A 23,688-nucleotide genomic window follows, 5' to 3' on the forward strand; every position below is an offset into this window, starting at 1 on the left:
CTAGCAATATCATAAACATGAAATGGACATCTAAACGATTTAAACAATGTTTATAAGCACCAAATGTTTGTCTGTAATTATTGATAAACTTGGGAACCCTATATTTACTAAGTTAATAAAAAACGTTTTGTTTGTTTGATCATTTTTGTCAATCAGGCTGTTTACTTCTCTTTCTGCCATGCTTTAAAAGGGTCCAATTCCAAATGATGTTACTTTTTGGGTGTCACATCTCATATCTCACTTCTCTCTCGCTCAGTGATGGAGTTTCCAGAAGGCTTTAACCAGCTTGACCTGCTGGAGTCTCATGGCCACATGATTCCAGTGGGGACAAAGAGTGGCTGGGTGGACGAGGAGGAAGGAGATGATGATGAAGATGAAACCTGCCACACTGAGGAATGGTATCAGCAACAGGAGCTTAAATTACAAGACACTCCAACTGAACTGATATTATGGGCCGCTGAGAAGAATAGAGTAAGTGACCTTTATCTCGAGCAGTGGTTTTCAATCCTGAATCTCTTATTTAAAGGGATCATGAAATGGAGAATCAATCAGAGATCAAATGGAGAATCAGAAATCGGGAGAATCGTGATGTCACTTCACATCCATTTTGCATACGGTGGGTGTAGTCGCTCAAGTTCAGAATCAAAGTCGGAAAGAGCTTTATTTAAAGTGTGCTTGTACCAACAGGGAATCTACCTTGGTTTTGAATCTTGCAGTGCACACTTATAAATACAACAAGAAGACACAATCAATTTTAAGAATAAAACATAAAAAAAGTATAAAGACACAGATAGGTTTAGTCAGAAAAAAACACATTTACAGTATTGTAAATAATATGAATTTACAAAGATATTGCACTAAACAGTGGGAGTATTGCACTTGCATTCATATACCTTGGGAGGCCTTTAACTGTTTAAGAGGGAAATGATCTGTGAGAAGAAACTTCCTGTATGGCAAGCTGTTTTAGCATTAAAGCAACACTAAGTAGGATTTTTTACCTTCAAATAATGTTTCAAAATCATTTCAGTGGTTCATCAAGTCGTGACATGGTGAAATGCACTTATGCCACCGCTTTGCGGTCCTTTATCTGGTATATCCACGCTATGTAAGTTTGCCAGATCAGGTCGCGTTTCAGTAGTTCTAATGAGGACAATTCCGCTTCCAACCTGTAGGGCGACCGCAGAGGAAAAGTTCCTTGGTGTTGCTTAAACCTTCATCCTTCCCTCGAGGGTCAATGAGCCGAAGCCCTAAATTTATACTTGATTTTTTTTTTGTCCATAAAGCTTATTTTATTTCATTTTGATCATATTTTTTTCAATTTTCTAATGTCATTTTTTTGTTATTTTAGTTATTTTATTTACCTTTAAATTACTAGATTTATTCATAGACAGTAAAAGAAATGGACAGAGCGATCTCATTGGAACTCAGTTGAGACAGTTGAAGCCCACTTTTAGCGATTTTTGAGAACTTCCGTTCCTGACGGGCAGACTCAGACCGACTCAAACTAAGCTTGATGACGTGAGCAACCTGTCTGACAGATGTAAATCTTCTAGTAGCTGTGCGTGAAAACTGCCAACGTTAATCTTGCAGAGACGGGGAACTTGAGCAAAGAGTTCTTTGGCGTGAGTGAGCAGGAGTAAGTATTCCGTTGCTTTTATGGACTCATTATCTATGGGCTTCTCCCTTGACGGGACGTCCCCCCGATTGCCTGCGAGCTTCTCCTCCTGTCTGTACGGTAATTTCTGTACAGCGCGACAGAGAGTCGAGTGGTTATGACGCAATCGTTAGCCTATTTTTACTAAATCTGTTTCTACGGGGCCATAATGTAACATAGAAGGTAATGGAGCCCTTTATACATTGTCGTGTTTCTTTAGAAATAAATAATGGACAAATGGAGTCTTTAAACGCCTCAGATGTAAAGTTATTCGCTGTCAAAGTGACGCCAAAATGAATGGGAGTCAATGGAAATGCTAACGCAAGTGAAGTTCTGCTACAACATGGCGGCACCCGGCCGGCTTCAACTTCCGGTCGATGGATTACCCCCTTGGATTTAATCAATAAATAATAAATAAATAAATCAATAAATAGTAATTTAGTAATTTAAGATTACGATTTAAATTACTAGATTTAATCAATAAATAATCAATAAATAGTAATTTGGTAATTTAAGCACATTCCTCACATTCTTTCAACTAAAATTCAAAATAACTCGCATGCCTAAACCTTTTAATTCAGCTCAAAATATCTTGCATTGGGTGTCTTTGCCGACCTCTTGTGGAAAAATAATAATATATTAAAGCTGCAAGCAGCATTTAGCGGTGTTCAAGCAGTTAAGGCCTTTAAGGCCGTTAAGCACAAAAGCTTTAAAAGACATTAAGTTTTATGTAGCAAGCATGATTTACCATGATATACTACATTTCAGTGTGATTTTTCATGATTTACCATGTTCCAGTATGATTTACCATGAATCTAACATGATTTTCCATGGTTTACCTCGATATACCATGTTAGATGATGATTTACCATGATATAGCACATTCTAGAATAATTTACCAGGATTCTAGCATGATTTACCTTTTTTACTATGATTTACCATGTTTCTGGCGTTATTTACCAAGATTTACCACGTTGATAGCAATTATGTGAAGCATAAGAACAATTGAAGTGATAAACTCTGACAAAATATGAATTTGTTATAATAGTAATTGTTATATAAGTGATTTTTTAGTGTCTATATACATATGAATGCAAAAGCACATGTGAAAAGACTATTAATAAGAAGAGTGGCCAGCAGAGGGCAGTAGAAGACCACTTATTGGCTCACTTTCATTTTCAACTACTTTGTTTCTCCAGTATTCTCCACTGAAGCAAACCATTTTTTTCATGTTAACTCCATAATGCATGCTTACACACACACACACACACACACACACATTTTTGGGATATGTTATTGTGAAAATCTGTTTTAATGGTATATGAGCATTTCACATATTTCTTTGCAATGTAATAATATAAAACTAATTAAAGAAAATGCTTTAAGCATTTGTTTGTTAGCCAATGCTGAAAGCTGATAAAAAAGATAAAAAATTTCTAATGCTGCTGCTCCATTTAGTGGACAACAGTGCTATTACAGCCTACTTATACAATAGGCCATGTTTTTAATATAATTTAATCTACACACGCTCATTCTGATGTAGATAGAGACATTTGGAACTTCAGGAGCCAATGTGACTCAATTGTCACTTCAATAGACGATTTTTGACTAAATGTTATTGTAAATGTTAAAATAGTGAATTTATAAAGTCTAAATATTAATTATAGTTGAGTAGTGTGACAAAATGACTTTTTTTAAACAGCAGGGGGCAGTAAAATACCACTTATTGGCTGTTAGCCTTTTTCAAGCTGTTATAGCTGTTCTTGACCTTTTTTTAAGAAGCTATGAGCATTTATTGAAAAGATATTGGCTTTCGCTCAAGGCTACATATTGAAGTGACCCTATTATAGTCATCCAAATGAAGAAGTTATACATTTTCCTATAATTATTGTTCTAGAGAGTACAGAGCAATAGATGAATTTTGACAAAATGTGATTGTAAATGTTAAAATAATGATTTAATAAAGTCTAAATATCAATTATATATAAAAATATTAGAGAGTAGTATGATGAAATGACAGCAGGGGGCAGTAAAATACCACTTATTGGCTGTTATAGCCATCCAAGCTGTTATAGCTGTTATAGCCATCCGATTTACACTCTATTATAGCCATCCAAATGAAGTAATTATACCTTTTCTGATAATTATTGATCTAGAGAGTCCAGATAATTGTACTGCACTGGTTTTAAACATTAAGATATGAAAATTATACGATCATAGATGGAAAAGACCATTTACAGCCAATACAGGCAATTTACCATAGGAAATGTATGGTTTTAAAGTATGGCTCAACTTTTTTTTTTATAATTATTGATCTAGAGAGTCCATAGAATTGTCCTAGACTGGTCTGGTTCCGATCAAGGAAAAAACCAGGGACTAGTTCGCAAAAGTAGGTTTTGGACAAAATTGGCCATAACAATTTCTTTTTTGCTCAAATCAAGAATCCGAGATATACACCTTGTCCGTCTTGAGCCAAGGAACACAGTGGTGCAAAAAGCTTGATTCCAAGTCAAACGGTCTAGGAGTTATGAGCAATTTAGCACTTTTGGTTGCTGTAGCGCCACCTATGGGCCAATCGGGGTCATACTCTGATAGGTTCTCCCCAAACTGAGGCCCTAGCACCTGGCCAGGTTTCAAGTCTCTAGGCCTTACGGTTTGGGCTGCACGATGCGTTTTAGGTTGTTGTTGTTTTTCAAATAGCAATTACAATAGGTTTTCAGCACTTCGTGCTTGAACACCTAATAATAGGGGACCTTTTTGACAGTTATAGCGCCACCTATGGTCCGATCTCCATGAAACTCTGCATGCTTCTTCACCATGTTATGACACATGTGCTCATAAATTTTTGTGAAGTTCTGAGTTTTTATTTATGATTTATAGGCTTTTGAGTGTATTTTGACACGCCCCCTTTTCTAAACGACCCTGTTACAGTGAACCAAAGGGCAAAGTTCAACTTTTTTTTGATAATTATTGATCTAGAGCAGGGGTGGGGAACCTTTTTCCTATCAAGGGCCATTTACAATTTTTTAACATTCTTTAAGGGCCATTGTAATGAGCTTCAGTGTTTGGAAGGAAGAAGAGAGGTTCGGCGTGACTGGGACTCGTACGTTTTATTCAGAGGTTGGTAAAAAAAGAGGTGGGTAAACTATAAATTCTGGTGGACCACGACATGGTCACCCGGTAAGGTGGGCCACTGCCTACCGGTGTATGTGTATCCTGATGACATTGCTATAGGCAGGGCTCGACATTAAGCCTTTCATACGCTTGTCAAAAAAGTTTCTCGTCCGAATTTTTTTTTTTTTTTTTTTTGTTAATTTATTCTGAAACAATATTCTCATCAGTGTTCAATTAGCTTTGATATTTAAATCGGCATATTGTAATATTTGCACCTTTAAAGGGCATCCCCTCCCCTAATATTATTAAATGTATGCTTCATCTTTCATTTTAAATTCCTAAATTTGATCAATAAATTAAATTATTTCGAATAATAAGACACTATAGGGCTGATCAAATTAAATCATTTACACTGAAAAATTACAATTGCATAAAATAATGTCATGAAATAGATTTAAATTTACAAATTAGAAACGATTAGAAAGAATGATCTACTTTTAAACATAACACAAACCGCCAGGTGGTGGCGGCAGGCGACCGTCTTAATGAGTGAGTCATTGATTCATTCATGATTCAAACGATTTGTCCAAACGGCTGATTCATTCAAGATTGAGACAGATGTTTATGAATGGGTCATTGAATCTTTGACTCAATCGATTCGTTCAAAACGCTGAATCATTCAGTAATGAAAACAGTGAGTGTTCCTGTGAGATGCCCCGTGGTTCTGCTGTGATTTTTGTTTGGAACTATTTTCGCTGGTGAAACAGAACAAAAACAGCCAATATTGCATCCAAAATGTAAGTGACTTAATTTTAACTGTTTTGAACTGTTGTTGGAAATTAATGTCACATTTTCAATCGTGATGGTGTTCAGGAAAAATAATTGAGGTTGCTTAACATATGTTAAAAATATAAAAACTCCACATTTAGATTTTTTATAGGCAGTATGTTGTTAACTGAGTGTGTGTGTGCGCGCTCATGTGTGTAGATTTCTGCTCGAGAGGCTGCGCGAGCGTCAACAGCGCAACCTTACCGTCAGTAATAGTCAACAACACTGACAGTAATGCAGCGCAATATGAAGAGTTCGTCTTAGGTTTAACAACCTATGAAACTAATAATTAACAATATGAAACTAAAACGACATAAGCTTAATTTATAGCTATTTAGAGGTGGATAAAGGAACAAAAACCTGGAACCGGCAAACGTTTAAACCACTTTAATACATTAATACGCAAATGACAAAACGAAAGTAAAAGCAGTAGCTCCTCGTGGACGACGACCACACACACATAAAGTAAAGTCCATGCCTGGTCCTCCGCTGTCTTCGTTCCGATCCTTTTACGCGCCCCGAAGCTGATCAGTGAGAAACTTGAAACCGGTGCGGGGCGCGGTGAGAAACTTGAAACCGGTGCGGCGCGCGCGCCCCCGAAGCTCATCCGTGAGAAACTGAAACCGGTGCGCAGGTGACTCGCGCTACTGGCCTCGCCCTGCTTGCCGTTTTGCCTATTTTGTGTTTTCTGTCACAGGAAAAGTAATGGCTGAGATTTTTGGTTCTGAGGTTCTTTTTTTTTTTTTTTGGGAGGATTTGACTCGCGGGCCGCATCAAACTGTTTTGCGGGCCGGTTACGGCCCGGGGGCCGGACGTTCCCCACCCCTGATCTAGAGAGTCCATAGAATTGTCCTAGACTGGTCTGGTTCCGATCAAGTTCGCAAGTTCGCAAAAGTAGGTTTTGGACAAAATTGGCCATAACAATTTTTTTTTGCTCAAATCAAGAATCCGAGATATACACCTTGTCCGTCTTGAGCCAAGGAACACAGTGGTGCAAAAAGCTTGATTCCAAGTCAAACGGTCTAGGAGTTATGAGCAATTTAGTACTTTTGGTTGCTGTAGCGCCACCTATGGGCCAATCGGGGTCATACTCTGATAGGTTCTCCCCAAACTGAGGCCCTAGCACCTGGCCAGGTTTCAAGTCTCTAGGCCTTACGGTTTGGGCTGCACGATGCGTTTTAGGTTGTTGTTTTTTTCCAAATAGCAATTACAATAGGTTTTCAGCACTTCGTGCTTGAACACCTAAATATGCTATTTCATGACTATCCACTAGATGACCTTATAGCACTATTTGGAGCAAATGAGCTATCAGTGGTTCTCAACCTTCTCCTGCAGGGACCCCCAACAGGACATGTTTTTGTTTTAACCCTGAAATGGCACACCTGATTTCAGGGTTTAAACAAAAATATGGCCTGTCAGGGGGTCCCTGCAGGAGAGGTTGAGAACCACTGAGCTATATGAAATGTATCTGAAGCTATACATGGATTTCTCTGCAACGTCATCACTGCTTGCGCACGCAACCGGGAGGCAGAAGAAAGACGTGTTTCGTGTAGTAGGCTAGTAGCATAGCGGGGGTGTCTGTAATGTAAACAAGCATAACGTAACTTATATAAAGGCAAATCCGGGCTGTCCAGTAGATCGCTGCACTGCTAACATTGGCTATTACATTACTAGCCTAACATGATAATTCATACATATATCACAGTAACACTGCAAAATTAAAGACAGACAAACAGATACAACTAAAATCACGTTTTATTGAGTCAGCAGTTATATACAAAAAATACAAACAATAAGGAAAGCTTCAATACTTAAGGTTGTTGCAGCTCAGCAATCTGGCTTTCTGCCTCTGGTATGCGCACGCACCCTGTAATGTTTGTAGACAGGAAACCTGTGTATATGAAAAGTCAGTTTCTCTTCAGTATGCATTCAGATACACATGTAGACATTATGAAATATTTTTTTGGCATAGGTTTAGCATTTTTAGTTAGAATTTTTAGCATTTTTTTGGTTTTTCAATGTGTACTGAAGCATTCCTCGCATTCACTCTTATTGGGGTCAATTTGACCTGTGAGGGAAGGATTTGTTACTTTTATTTTATTTTATTTTTTTACCACTCCTCAAATCCATATTTTTTTTTTGTGTTCGTGGTTGAAGTGTGACAAAAGTCATGGGGTCTTGGACCCCTCAGATAAACACTATTTATTTTTTATTTTTTCAAAAAGAAATTCGGGTCAAAATGACCCGAGGGAAGGATGAGGGTTAAATACAGCCAGTTGTCTGTACTAACATCAGGGCTCCATTGCTCGATCCCCATTAGATTAACAGTGTTGTGTATTATGTAAATGAAATTTCAAAATTCTCTGTATAATTAACGAATTACAAATAACTCAATATTGTAACGCACTTTGCACAGGTACGCCAGAGCTCTGATTCAAGCAAGCTTTTGTAATTTTTCGCGCTTTTTCAAAATTACCAGGAGAATGGTTCAAGCGCATCTTTAAAAAGAAGAGAACAGAAGGTATGATATTTCTTTGATTAGTGTTTAAGGACATTCCCCTGACACATTAGAAATAATATACTCAGGGCTTGACATAACTTTTTTGCTCACCAGTCAGTGTGGCTAGTGGTTTTTCAAAGTTACTAGCCACTCTGCATTTTCACTGGCCACAATTTTGACATCGATACCATTGGGAAAAACTGCCATACAGATATTTTTAATATTATCTCATAATTATACTGATTATATGACCCATTATACTGTTTTATACAGTCAAACCAAAAATCATTCAGACACCAGATATCATTTTTGATATTTTTTTTTACTAGTGGGTGCAGGACACTATAGTTAATTTATGTAAGAGAGTATAGCAAAATTAAGTAAACTGTGTGAGATATATTATACCCAAAAAGTCTTCATACAGTGACTACCAGTAAAATGTATAAAAATTTGGGACCAAAAAGTATTCAGACACTTTGACCTGACCATGTTTTGCTGGAGTGTTTTTCTTTAATTGCTAATGCAACCTTTTTACACCACAGACTGAACAAAATTAAACTGAAGAAAATCAAACATTGCTTGGTGATTGGTTGAGCTAAATTGGTATTATCTAATTGTGTAGTTAAATTTAACAGCTGACAGATATTCAACATAATTCATTTATGAGAGTCGGACAAAGAGGACGGACAAAACTGATTCAATAACTCTGAGTTCTTGTCATATTTTATTACCATTTTCTAAACTATAGAGAATAAACTGTGATAATGTGAGAAATGTTGAAGGTGTCTGAATACATTTTAACTGTATAGCCAATATACTTGTCTTTATGTGCCGCACTTTGGTTATGAGCACAAAATCTGTGGGAATGAGTAAAATTATGCTCAATATCGCAATCCCATCCCGAAATTTAAGCCCTGTAACACCAACAATATTCATTTGGAGCAAATGAAACGAGTGAGTGAGGAGAGGCGGGTTTGTGTGTCACTCGCTGTCAGAGAGATGAGAGAGAGCGCACAGCTAATATCCTGCTGAAGAGTTTAAATAATTTCAGCATCGAAAAATCTATATTTTTGACAACACTACATTGCACTTATTATTTCAGATGCCTTTTTAAAAGACTACAATTGAAAAATGTATATTATATAAAATTCAACCCGCCAAAGTGGCTAGTAGGAGTGACTGCGTTACACGCCACTGCTGAAATACAGTGCGTTTGGCGAGTGTTAATGTCAAGCCCTGAATAAAATAATACTCAACTTTAGCACATTTGTCAGCTAAACATTCATTCTGTGTTTCCCATTAATGACCCTGTGCCGCCACTGTGAATGAACCGAAAATGTAAAACTTATCGCTATAAAGGCCTCTAATGTTGTATTTTGCCAAAGAACTAAAATCGAAACTGTGATATGGCTTTGTGCCTTAATTAAATTAGGACAAAAGTATTGTAATTTCCCTATACTGTAGTGTAAAGTAAAATATATTTATGAAATATTAATTTTAATTTATTTTACAGTGCATTTGTTTTACAATGGGCTATATGGATATAACTGTCATAGGAAGAATTATATAAATCATTATTATATTATTGTAATAATTGTTTGGCATCCTAAAACACCAGTGTCAATGTAATGTAGACTGAGACTCAAAATCACAACTAAAAGATGTTTGAGCCCTCTTTAATGTCCAGGTACAAGTCAATGCTTTTCCTTTGTTCCATTTGCACACTGTACATGGGTTGGAACTCTTAATTTTGAGCTCTCAAATTGCACCAGATTGATGCATTTAACCTTAAAATGTACAACATTTTCGGACCACCCTACAGGGACAAATGTCTACCCAACATAGCGTTACAAAATCCTGTGGGAAACACTGATCATTTTATGAACTTTACACCAACATTTTATGAACTTTACACCTTTAAGTTCCTTTTAAGTCAGTAAAGCTGTTACGCTGTATTAAAAAGCCCTTGGACAAACTATATTTGGGCTAAGTTCCGAATGTCTACTATGTCTGGCTCCGCCTCTGCTCCTAACCATCCATTGTTAGAGCTTCGGAGTGCCGAAAAGTGTGGGCCTCAAAAATAAGTGTCATTTGGAACTCATTTATAGAGTTATTTTTATTAAAAAATATATGTTAATAATGATTAAACACTTCAGTGCCCTCTGAAGGCATAATTTTAGTTTGGCACGCAGGGATTGTGTGTGTCTGTGTCTGTCTGTGTCTGTGTCTTTTGTCTTGTGTCTGTGTCTGTATGTGCAAGTGAGAAAGAATGTCTTGTGCTCAGTCATACATACTACAATGATACAAATGATTTAATGAATAATGCCTATATATTTTTCTACTCTTTAATCCAATATATAAAAATGTTTAAGGTACAGGAGTAAAATGAAAATGTATTACAGAAATGATTAGATATGTTTAACATGCATTGTTCAAGCAAAAATTGTAGCAAAATGATCTACGTTTTGCATGATTAATTGCATTTACACTCACAGTTAAGACACTTGCGATTACATTTTTACATTTTGTGGAATTGAAAATGCAATCCGCCCTGTCAATCAATGCATCAAGTCAGGGTCAGGCACAGTCATCTTCATTAGTAGTGACACTAAATGATCTTCCCAGTGATGATGCAATCTCCAATTGCGGTCTTTGATCTTGAAATTGTCTGATGAATGATAAAAAAAATGAATCTCATATCTTGCTTTCTTTGAAGTGAACTTTGTTAAATTTGCATATAGCGTGGGAATTGAAGATTAGATTTATATTAGTTTTGCAGAGACACAGTTATGTTGAACAGTTATACTAACGGATGGCTATCACATCATTTAAAACGCATGAATGGCCAAGTGTACATAGGCCCATTGAAACATTTGTTCTTCTAAAGTCTAATTTAAAGCTGAAAAAAAAGGCATTTAGAGTTAGCAATGAAATTTTGTTCTATAAGAGAAGTCACAGACAATTTTGCGACAGGCAGTATTTTATTTACGGCCCTTCTTGTTCATTTCTGTTGTATCTGCAAACCTTGATTTACTGTTGTACAACTCATTGACATCAAGGCAATAGTGTGATTGTTTTATGAGGTACACGTGATCCACGTTGACGGTTGTGCTTGCTCCAATTGTGGAGTGGCAGAGGTCGGTATCCCCTTATAAGATCTCTCCGTTGCAATCACCGCACAAAAATCCTTTTTCTCGATTGCTTAAACACTTTTCTTGAAATTATGCCTTCTTTTCTCATAACTCTAAACACAAATCCCCATACTTCCTATTTTCAGGTCAAAATTAAGCTCTCCACTCAAAACCATTCAATCTTCAACTAATTTTTCCCTCAAAAACACACACACACACACACACACACACACACACACACACACACACACACACACACACACACACACACACACACACACACACACACACACACACACACACACACACACAACATAGTGTTAAACACTAGTGAGATCAATTCAAAACACTGTTACAAAAACCACCAGGAATCATTTTATTGCTCAATGTCTATTACAGTACAACATAAATAGAGGGGTGTAGATGCAGTGAAATTCAACAATAAGCTTTAAGAAAAGTTTATTTTTATTACACTACTGTAAAGAGATCTTGCAGTAGATGAAAAGCATTAGAAAATAAAAGTTGAAATACCAAAGAATTAAACATGAACTTGTAATTGCAATACAATACAGTATACTGTCAATTACTGTACAGAAAAAAAATCAGCATCCTTGGCATAATTGCATTGCAGCAATGATAATGACCATATTTGCCGTACTAGAGCAGTTTCTTAGTCTTCTGGCAACAGACTTTCTCTCCCTCCTCTAGGCAGTCGTCTCTCAGTTCTGCAAAAATATTAAATGTTCTTGGCTACAAATTAGTTTGACAATTACGAGTTTGAGGGTGTACAAGATGTGCGACAGAATTTGCTGTACATAGAATAGTGAAAATGCTCTCATCTAAAGAACTGGTAATTATACTGTATGTGTAAGTAATATAAAAACCCTGTATATGAGGTGGAGGGGGGGTTAAAAGCACATATACTAGTATATACATATACTATCTAAAAAATAATAATAAATTGTATTTTAATGTAAACTTAATAAAATATAGTTGTATTGGTTGCTTGTATTGGTTACCTGAAAACTTGGCAGTTGCTCGTTGACAGATGAAATGAAGTATTGATGCATTTTTCCTTCTTTCTTTCTTTCTTTCTTTCTTTCTTTCTTTCTTTCTTTCTTTCTTTCTTTCTTTCTTTCTTTCTTTCTTTCTTTCTTTCTTTCTTTCTTTCTTTCTTTCTTTCTTTCGCAGTTAGCAACAGTAGAACGTCTCCTCACATTGGACCCAACACTCGCTAATTGTCATGACAGTGATGGTTACACCCCTCTACACCGTGCTGCCTATGGTGGCCATGAGTCCGTGGTCTGTGCTCTTTTGAGTGCTGGAGCGAATCTTCATGCGAGAACGGCCGATGATTGGATGCCGCTACACAGTGCCTGTCGCTGGGGTCACGCTGCTGTAGCTTCTTGTCTTTTGCAATGGGGGGCAGAGGTCAATGCCATGACAAGGGGCCGACTCACACCACTACAACTGGTGGCGGGAAATGCTGCTGCTGGAAAGACGATTGAGCTGTTGCTTTCACAACGCACCCTACAGGCAGGACTGAAAAACAGTGCCGGAGAGACCGCGTATGACATCGCACATCGCACAAGTGAACATCACAGACTGTTTGAGATGGCAGAGCCCTGTAATAACATATATTGACACATATGTGCACTACATATATTGACAGACATGTGCGCAAGTGTTTAATTTCTGACATAAATATGTGTCATGAATTGTTGGTGTTGCTATGTAATAATTTTCTATGGAAAATAGAGTTGTTTGACATTTAAAAAGACCCATGATTGTAATGCATCAGCATGCAGGTAATAAGATGTTCACAACAGTGTAATTATAATCATTGAACGTTTTTAAACCACGTCAACCAAACATTGTGTATGTACACAAGTTATCTCAACTACTGTCTTCAAAATACTTTCAATGCATATCATTTTTTAACTTAAATCATTTCATGTATATGTGGATGTACTGCATGTAATTTAGGCACTGTAATTGGTCACCATTTTAATTACTTTTACCATTCATTTTATTTGTCTTGCAACGTGATAAATGAAATTTTAAAGTACAAATATTCTGTGTAGTCTGTCAAAGAATATCCTCATGTCCTCTGGAATCTTTAGGCAAACACCCACAAAAGCTTTTACGACTGAGAAAGTGAAGTGTGTGTTTGCCTTTAAGGTGTGTGAGATCCTGAGTCCTGTTACAGTTCACCAACCTATTTTGCTCTCTTATCCACAAATTTAGTGGCATTTTTTTTTTTTTTACAATGAAACAGTATACAATTGTTGTTTTAATACAATGTCAAACTTATTAGAAATAGCACAAGTTGACCATGTTTTACAACAATAAATGCAAACCTACAAAAAATCAGAAGAATATACACTGGAATAAATACATTAAAATATACAAAAATGGGTGGACAGTCACAGCTATGCATTCATATATATATTTTTAATTCCTATAGTGAAGAGAGATGTTGAAGTAGGTGGATTTGTTTTGCTTTCAAGCTAAACTCGTGGCTCCATGGATGCAGACAAAGACCCCTTTGAGATGTGACCCGGTTTTGACCCTGCTGCCACGTCGAGCACCTGTAATCTAACAGTAAAGACTAAATCAGAGTAAAGTACACACACACTCACTCTCCATAAGGACGTTGCAAACTCACTCTGCACTTTCAGCTTCATAACGAGCTTTCCTGGATCCTATACAATACAAGAAAAACAATTCAACATTCAAAGCTAAACCAGATAGACAAGTTGGACTGATAGAAGAACGTATTTTACCTCTGATGTTCAGAGGAGTCAATTGTGCTGAACGGATGAAGGACAATAGTGTCACTTATATAGGCTATACTATATGGACACCCACTCCAGACGGGGACAGACGACGAATCATTCAGATATACGTGCAAAGGTGAGCAGTGCGTACCGACAGAAACAATGTCGCGTTGTGTTTATAGTTCCGAGGATATACTGGTGGGTTTTCGTTCTGGCTGTGTGGTATGCGATAGGAATATTCGTTTTAAGTCTAACGTATTTCCACCTGTCGCGGTTAGACGCATCCACGCACGGTGGGTTGCGAGCCGAGAAATCCAATGTGACGCTCCTGATCTGGTGGAGGCCCTTCGGTAACCTAGATCCCCTGCCCGACTGTGCTGAGCGTTATGGTATCCAGGATTGTACCCTAACCACGAATAGAAGAGCGTACACCCGCGCTGATGCCGTTATCATACACCACCGCGAACTGATGCGCAAATGGAGCCTCCCCAGCACTCCGCGGCCTCCCCGCCAGAAGTGGATCTGGATGAACTTTGAATCTCCGAGTCACTCCGGCTCTTTGATTGGTCTAGATGGGGTGTTTAACCTTACCATGTCATACCGTCGAGGCGCAGACGTGTTTCTGCCGTATGGGTACCTGCAGCCCCGGAGGGGAGAAAGAGAGACTCCACAGGTGAGTGCGCGGCACAGGCGTGGAATCGTCGCGTGGATAGTTAGCAACTGGAATGAGCATCACGAAAGGGTGCGATTTTATCGGAATCTCCGGCGATATGTACATGTGGATGTTTTTGGACGTGATGCGCGTGATTTGATATCTGATAGCGTAGTGCGCACCGTATCCCGGTATAAATTCTACCTGGCATTCGAGAACTCTTTGCACACAGATTACATCACGGAGAAACTGTGGAGAAACGCTCTCTTATCAGGGGCAGTGCCAGTGGTTTTGGGACCGCCACGGGAGAATTATGAACTTTTTCTTCCCGCTGATGCCTTCATACACGTTCAAGATTTCAGGGGCCCGCGGGCTCTTGCCGCGTACCTGAAACACCTGGACCGAAACCACTCCCTCTATCAGCGTTACCTGAACTGGACGCGTCACTACAGTGTGCATGTGACGTCATTCTGGGCGGAGCATTACTGTATGGCCTGTAGAGCTGTCCAAGCCAGCAGGCGCCAGTACAAATCAGTGTCTGATATTGCTCTTTGGTTCGAGTCTTGATGTTCCCTGTGTGTGTGTGTGTGTCAGTATAACAGACATCTACTCTTTCACTTTTACCTCTACCAGTGTCACAATGTCTTGCATATGTTGCAGGTTTGGGAATTGTAATTTTTCTGTTATTATGGATTGTGTACACTCACCGGCCACTTTATTAGGTACCCCATGCTAGTAATGGGTTGGACCCCCTTTTGCCTTCAGAACTGCCTCAATTCTTCGTGGCATAGATTCAACAAGGTGCTGGAAGCATTCCTCAGGGAGTTTGGTCCATATTGACATGATGGCATCACACAGTTGCCGCAGATTTGTTGGCTGCACATCCATGATGCGAATCTCCCGTTCCACCACATCCCAAAGATGCTCTATTGGGTTGAGATCTGGTGACTGTGGAGGCCATTTTAGTACAGTGAACTCATTGTCATGTTCAAGAAACCAATTTGAAATGATTAGAGCTTTGTGACATGGTGGAAGTAGCCATCAGAGGATGGGTACATGGTGGCCATAAAGGGATGGACATGGTCAGAAACAATGCTCAGGTAGGCCGTGGCATTTAAACGATGCCCAATTGGCACTAAGGGGCCTAAAGTGTGCCAGGAAAACATCCCCCACACCATTACACCACCACCACCAGCCTGCACAGTGGTAACAAGGTATGATGGTTCCATGTTCTCATTCTGTTTACGCCAAATTCTGACTCTAACATCTGAATGTCTCAACAGAAATCGAGACTCATCAGACCAGGCAACATTTTTCCAGTCTTCAACTGTTCAATTTTGGTGAGCTCTTGCAAATTGTAGCCTCTTTTTCCTATTTGTAGTGGAGATGAGTGGTACCCGGTGGAGTCTTCTGCTGTTGTAGCCCATCCGCCTCAAGGTTGTGCGTGTTGTGGCTTCACAAATGCTTTGCTGCATACCTCGGTTGTAACGAGTGGTTATTTCAGTCACTGTTGCCCTTCTATCAGCTCGAACCAGTCTGGCCATTCTCCTCTGACCTCTGGCATCAACAAGGTATTTCCGCCCACAGAACTGCCGCTCACTGGATGTTTTTTCTTTTTCGGACCATTCTCTGTAAACCCTAGAGATGGTTGTGCGTGAAAATCCCAGTAGATTAGCAGTTTCTGAAATACTCAGACCAGCCCTTCTGGCACCAACAATCATGCCACGTTCAAAGTCACTCAAATCACCTTTCTTCCCCATACTGATGCTCGGTTTGAACTGCAGGAGATTGTCTTGACCATGTCTACATGCCTAAATGCACTGAGTTGCCGCCATGTGATTGGCTGCTTAGAAATTAAGTGTTAACGAGCAGTTGGACAGGTGTACCTAATAAAGTGGCCGGTGAGTGTATGTTTGTTCATTCATTTAACAATCTTGAATACAATCTCATAATTAACCTATTCTTGTGCCCATCTTATACACTCACCCTTTGCTCTCTCCACTGTGGGATTACAAATTTAATAATATTAAGATCTGCTGATCCTACATCCTTAAATAACATCACTTGAAAATCTAAGGTGAAATATGGGCATTCAATATGAACATGATGCCAGAGAGGGGTTTTTGTCAGTCTTTGATCTTCCTACAGAGAGTCAAACTGTGTGTAAATCTTTTAGTTCTAGTGAGGTGGTCCTTCTACAGAATCCAGGCATGCTGGTGCTCACAAGGCTTTAGGCCATTTTATGTAAATAAGGTCTCTTTGATATGACAATTGGGGGTCTATTTTCTCACCTCTGTTTCACCTCTGGCTGAAAGGCCAATAAGGACAAGGACTGCACACTGAATGCCTATAAAATACAATGTTTGGGTGCCTTAGACGGACTTGATGACTGTAGCACGACACAGAACGTTCTCAATAAAAAATCCTGTTGAAGATACATCCAAGTCTCCTGGTCGTCGCTTCTGAGATTTCCAACACCACACTAGTAAAGACTGTTACTTCTACACTGAACAAAATTATAAACATGACAATTTTGTTTTTGCCCCCATTTTTCATGAGCTGAACTCAAAGATCTAAGACTTTTTCTATGTACACAAAAGGCATTATTTCTCTCAAATATTGTTTACAAAATTGTCTAAATCTGTGTTAGTGAGCACTTCTCCTTTGCCGAGATAATCCATCCACCTCACAGTGGATTTCCAGAATTTAGGTGCTAAATAGGAAAAGGATCTACCGCCAGCAGTCGATTTTGATATTCTATTATCAAATGGCCAGAATTTTGAGAGTCAGAATTTGATCGCAATAGACGTGAAGGACTAGCCTGACTTCGTCATACTCATATTCTAGTCAGAATGTGAGTCTGATACTGCTCCATAGGGCTTTGATTATGAGGCGTGTCTTAACCGAACCAGGAAAAAAAAAACCTCTGCACTCAATTGGATAGACCTACAACCAATCAGAGCAACACAGTAAGTGACGTATGTTGAGCTACGCATAGTTGTCAACAGAACTCACCTGCATGCACGCTGGAAGTAGTAAAATAATGAGTGTTGCTTCTTTTACTTGGTCCTCCATGAGTGCGACCAGAGGAGAAACCACAACGAACACAGGGCTTTCATTGCGTCCCATCTTCTTAGCGACCATCGGAGCCAGCTGATAAATTAAACTTTTGCCGAATCCCGTAGGAAGGATGGCAAACATCTTTCCGATCGACAAATGCCTTGATTGCAGTTCTCTGTTCGTCTTTTAAAATGAATGCGCTGTCGATTTCTTTTACAACAGACGCGATAGCGTAAATCTATACATCACAATTCTCCAGCTGCAGTCAACTTTGAGGAAAACCAGTTCAACCCAAGCGCTCTTTGATAACGTGATGATTACGTAACTGCAGATCATCTGTCCATCATCGTATAAAGCCCGCCCTGGCAATTTGATTGGCCCGACGATTTCTGAGCCGATCATAATTACACCTCAATGGATCGAGTCCAAACCGAACTTCCCGACCAAAATAATGTTGTGGGCGGGGTTCAGGCTGGCATCCAGGCTATAAGGACTATAATGCGTTAAGAGCTCGCTCAAGTACTGGGGAGCTAAACCATTCAGTGCTTTGTAAGTAATCAGCAACATTTTAAAATGTATCCAATCTTTAATAGGGAGCCAATGCAGTGTTGACAGAACCGGGCTAATATACTTCCTGGATCTGGCAAGAACTCGAGCTGCTGCGTTTTGGACCAGCTGGAGTTTGTTTATTATGCGTGCAGGGGAAACACCCATAAGAGCATTACAATAATCTAGCCTTGATGTCATGAACGCATCGACTAACTGTTCCGCATTTTTCATTGAAAGCATTATTTAGATATATTTTTAAGATGGAAGAATGCTATTTTACAGATGCTAGAAATGAAAGATTGGTATCAAAGAGCACACCCAGGTTCCTAACCGACGGCGAAGACTTGACAGAGCAGCCATCAATTGTTAGACAGTATTCTAGGTTATTACGTGAGGAGGTTTTTGGTCCAGTCATTAGAAACTCTGTTTTTTTTTTTTCAGAATTACAGTTTATTCGCTTTGGTACTATTATCGCAAGTATGTGGTAAAACCTCACAACAGTTAGTACAAAACTCAAATCAGATCATCAAAAAGTCTGTTTTTTCAAACATGTAATCACATGTTAAATTGACTAAGTACAACGCACAAAATTACACATTCACTTTTTCACCACACCTAATCAGTGTGTCATCAAAGAAATACCTTTCATATAAAGTAATTGTCTTTCACAATGCAATGCTCACAATACTTTTGATATGCTTCTCATCTGATTTACGTAAATACATTTAACCAACATTTAATCCAACTGATCTTAATGGTTAATCAATGAACCGTTTGGTAAACCTATAGATTTTCATTTCAGCAATATACAGTATATGGATTTTGAGAACAGAAATAAAATGTGTGTTTGTACAAACTTATAAATACGTGTAACCACACATGATGAGTACTCGTTATTGCTAATTGATTTCACATAGTGGTAACCACAACTGGTCACTATATATAAAAGTGGGGGTGTAAACACTGGCAATTTCTTTCAACATGGAGCAGGGTAGACAGCAAGGAATAGGAAGAGCTTGTGGACAAGGGATCCGTCAGAGAGGTGGGCATGGGCACCAACAGAGAGGTCAGAGAGGTGGGCATGGGCACCAACAGAGAGGTCAGAGAGGTGGGCATGGGGCCCATCAATGGGTTGATCGTCAGATAGAGGGAGGCAGAACTGTTGTCTCTAATGAAGTCCGGGCCATCATCATTGATCATGTGGTGAACCGAGGGCTTACTATGGCAGAGGCTGCCAGATTAGTTGATCCAAATCTAAAAAGAAGTCAATTCTATCATCCGAACTTTTCGCCAAGAAAACCGGTAAGTGTGGAGGATGTATGCTATAATTTACAGTAAATTGTAATGCATGTAAATTTATCAGACATGTTACAGTATTATTGGTACAGTGTGATATGATTTATTGACTGTATACTCTGTTCTATGCTTAGAACTGACAGAAAACCCCATAGTGGTGGCCGTGGCCGTGTGCTGACCGACCAGCAAAAGTGGGCAGTGGTGGAAATGGTGAGGGCCAGGAATGATATACGGCTGTCAGAAATAAAGCAGACAATTGAGGAGAACAATGACACCTTTGCCAATGTGGCATCCATCAGCCTACCAACAGTAGGCCGCCTTTTAAAGAGGCACCAGGTATCAATGAAACAAATTTACCTGGTGCCTTTTGAGAGAAACAATGACCGGGTGAAACAACTAAGGGCTGAGTATGTTCAGGGACAGCACAATATATTGTATTACTGTTACTATTTGATGGATCACTTGCGTCATATGTATATTGGAACAACAACACTGTAAAAAGAACTAACCAAAATATATTTTTTAGAGGGTTATGGTGCTTGACGTTGATGTGAACCATCACAAGTACATTTTTATTGATGAAGCGGGCTTTCACCTGGCCAAAACTCGTCGCCGTGGATGGAACACCATCGGCCAACGGGCCACTGTCCAAGTGCCTGGACAACGTGGGGGAAACATGACGTAGGTCATTACTTGGCTCCTATAATGCTGCACATCTTATTGAGTTTCTCAATGAAATTGAGCCGGCCTGTCAAGGTGAAGGGGTCACCTATGTAATTGTGTGGGACAATGTCAGGTTCCACCACGCAGAGGTAGTTCAAGCATGGTTTCAGGCCCATCCCCGATTCATGACCCTCTACCTGCCTCCATACTCTCCTCTCCTTAACCCTATTGAGGATTTTTTTTCAGCATGGAGGTGGAAGGTCTATGATCGCCAACCCCTTGAGCGTACCACCCTCCTTCAGGCCATGGATGATGCATGTGTTGACATCAGTGTAGACCAATGTCAAGAGTGGATTCGTCACGCCAAAAGGTTTTTTTCCAAGGTGCATGAACAATGATAACATTCATTGTGATGTGGACGAGAATCTATGGCCAAATGCTCAAGACAGGCTTGATCCAAATTAATGTAATGTGTGCACTAAATGTTATGTTTTGTTCTCATTTACTGTAGTTACATTTCATTATAGAAAGTATACCTATGTTACAATTATATCTGAAAAATAAAAACTAATTTGCCCAAATGATTGTCTTCATTGATCCTTCACTTGATTACACATAGGAAGTATATTTTGGAAATGATCGATTATGTAAATGTTGGTTAATGTAAGTGTAATGCCTAATGTGAAAACTGTGTAATCTGTCTTTTATAGTACTGTAGCATATTCATTTCAGCACTTCTAAGTGGAACCTCGGATTCAGGAGGAACAGTGCGGTTTTCGTCCAGGCCGTGGAACACTGGACCAGCTCTATACCCTCTACAGGGTGCTGGAGGGTTCATGGGAGTTTGCCCAACCAGTCCACATGTGCTTTGTGGATTTGGAGAAGGCATTCGACTGTGTCCCCCGAGGCGGCCTGTGGAGGGTGCTCCGGGAGTATGGGGTCCCGGGTCCTTTGCTAAGGGCTGTCCGGTCCCTGTATGACCGAAGCAGGAGCTTGGTTCGCATTGCCGGTAGTAAGTCAGACTTCTTCCCGGTGCATGTTGGACTCCGGCAGGGCTGCCCTTTGTCGCCGGTTCTGTTCATAATTTTTATGGACAGAATTTCTAGGCGCAGCCAGGGGCCGGAGGGTGTCAGGTTGGGGGACCACGCGATTTCGTCTCTGCTCTTTGCGGATGATGTTGTCGTGTTGGCCCCCTCACACCAGGACCTTCAGCGTGCACTGGGACGGTTTGCAGCCGAGTGTGAAGCGGCTGGGATGAGAATCAGCGCCTCCAAATCCGAGGCCATGGTCCTCAGTCGGAAAAGGGCGGCTTGCTCACTTCAGGTTGGTGGAGAGATCCTTCCTCAAGTGGAGGAGTTTAAGTATCTTGGGGTTTTGTTCACGAGTGAGGGAAGGATGGAACGGGAGATTGACAGACGGATCGGTGCAGCTTCTGCAGTAATGTGGTCGATGTACCGGTCTGTTGTGGTGAAGAAAGAGCTGAGCCGTAAGGCAAAGCTCTCGATTTACCGGTCAATCTACGTTCCTACTCTCACCTATGGTCATGAGCTTTGGGTCATGACCGAAAGGACAAGATCCCGGATACAGGCGGCCGAAATGAGCTTTCTCCGCAGGGTGGCTGGGCGATCCCTTAGAGATAGGGTGAGAAGCTCGGTCACTCGGGAGGAGCTCAGAGTAGAGCCGCTGCTCCTCCACATCGAGAGGGGTCAGCTGAGGTGGCTCGGGCATCTGTTTCGGATGCCTCCTGGACGCCTTCCCGGGGAGGTGTTCCGGGCACGTCCCACTGGGAGGAGACCCCGGGGAAGACCTAGGACACGCTGGAGAGACTATGTCTCCGGGCTGGCCTGGGAACGCCTCGGTGTCCCCCCGGAAGAGCTGGAGGAAGTGTCCAGGGAGAGGGAAGTCTGGGCATCTCTGCTTAGACTGCTGCCCCCGCGACCCGGCCCCGGATAAGCGGAAGAAGATGGATGGATGGCCCTTCTAAGGCCGATTTGAAACATGTACAGTATATTGCATTGTTTGCTGTTGGATGAACTGATTGTTAAAAGTACTAAACTGAAAGAAGATCATACTGTTGTGTTTTGGTGATTAAACCAAATGTTCTCATTACATATTACAATAATCTTGTGTTTTTGAAACAATGATTATGTGGACTGAAAACATGTGCAACTGACTGAAAGCATTACATCAGGTTTTGAAAGAATGACTAGCTGCATTACAAGTGATCAGTTTGGATTTTTGTACTAAGATTTTTTAAAATGTACACCTTACTTGTGACAATAGTACCAAAGCGAATAAAAAAAACTGTAAGTAGTAGGAAATTACTAGTCATCCAAATTTTTATATCAGTTATGCATTCCGTTAATTTCTTGAATTGGCAAGTTTCGTCGGGGTGCGAAGAGATACAGAGATGCGTATCATCAGTGAAAACATAATCCCATGCTTCGCTTCCTAATGATTGTTAGTGTGTGTGTGTGTGTGTGTGTGTGTGTGTGTATCTAGGCTCCATCTCTCGTCTGGGCTGGGTCTGGCCACAATACTTTATCCACGTCACATACTATGTTCTCTCTTGCCAGACACCGTGGAAAGAACCTCCTTGTATGGCGTATCCAACATTGCCTGAAGTGTCATGATGACATAGGGACGACCATCATACACTTTCCAGCACCATGTGGAGAAAAATTCATCAATTGGGTTTAGAAATGGTGAATATAGAGGCAGGTAAACAACAGAAAAATGGGAATGAGTAACAAACCAGTTTTGGACCTGATGGGTGCAATGAAAGCTGACATTATCCCAGATGAAGACAAATTTTACCTGGTGTTCATTCTGCAGACCTTAAACAAGCATATCATAAACAGCAACCAGGAAACGTATAATGTGATCAGTGTTATAGGGGCCAAGTGTGGCATGATGGTGCAGGACACCATTCTGTGTAATTGCAGCACACATTGTAATGTTTCCGCTACGTTGTCCAGGGACATTGACAATGACCCTTTGTCAAATGACATTTCTCCCCCTTCTTCTGGTTTTGGTGAGATTGAAGCCCACCTCATCCACATGAATGTATTCATGAAAGATGGCATGGGCATCCATCTCCAAAATTCTCTGTAAAAGACAAGAGGGGCGGGACTCTTGGTAAAGTACAGCAATCCAGGATCAGTAAGATAAACACACAGGATCAGAAAGATCAGCCCTTGTGTGGCTCATTCCTGTTTTCCAGATCTGGGCCACAGGCAGGCCATAGCAATGCCACATGTCAGCCAAGAGCAAAGAAATAAACCAGAACTGGACCTTATCTGAGCCACAGAATCTGTGTATATTAAATATGGAGTCATCTCAGCCTTCATAAACCTGTTAACAAGCAGAATCACTGAAGGAAAGAGACGAGCAGAAACACAAGAACTACAACTGACTTCAGCCAGTCTTAGATGAAATCAACTGAAGAGAAAAGAAGACAT

The 23,688-nt window shown here is 40.1% G+C and overlaps 2 protein-coding genes across 2 annotated transcripts; both read left to right on the forward strand.

Moving 5' to 3' along the window:
* The first annotated feature begins 216 nt into the window (after positions 1-216).
* On the forward strand, positions 217-12,944 carry ankrd49 (ankyrin repeat domain 49). Its single transcript, XM_056271087.1, has 2 exons — positions 217-471; positions 12,419-12,944. Exons 1-2 carry the CDS (start codon positions 259-261, stop codon positions 12,869-12,871), a joined length of 666 nt encoding a protein of 221 aa, XP_056127062.1. The 5' UTR covers positions 217-258; the 3' UTR covers positions 12,872-12,944.
* Positions 12,945-13,650: 706 nt separating this feature from the next.
* LOC130104621 (alpha-(1,3)-fucosyltransferase 4-like) lies at positions 13,651-15,353 on the forward strand. The gene has a single exon (XM_056271256.1). It carries the CDS (start codon positions 14,087-14,089, stop codon positions 15,224-15,226), a length of 1,140 nt encoding a protein of 379 aa, XP_056127231.1. The 5' UTR covers positions 13,651-14,086; the 3' UTR covers positions 15,227-15,353.
* The last annotated feature ends 8,335 nt before the right edge of the window (positions 15,354-23,688 follow it).

This window comes from Rhinichthys klamathensis, unplaced genomic scaffold, assembly GCF_029890125.1.
Source record: "Rhinichthys klamathensis goyatoka isolate OS25496 unplaced genomic scaffold, OSU_Roscu_1.1 h1tg000014l_1, whole genome shotgun sequence".
In the NCBI taxonomy this organism is placed as follows: domain Eukaryota; kingdom Metazoa; phylum Chordata; class Actinopteri; order Cypriniformes; family Leuciscidae; genus Rhinichthys; species Rhinichthys klamathensis.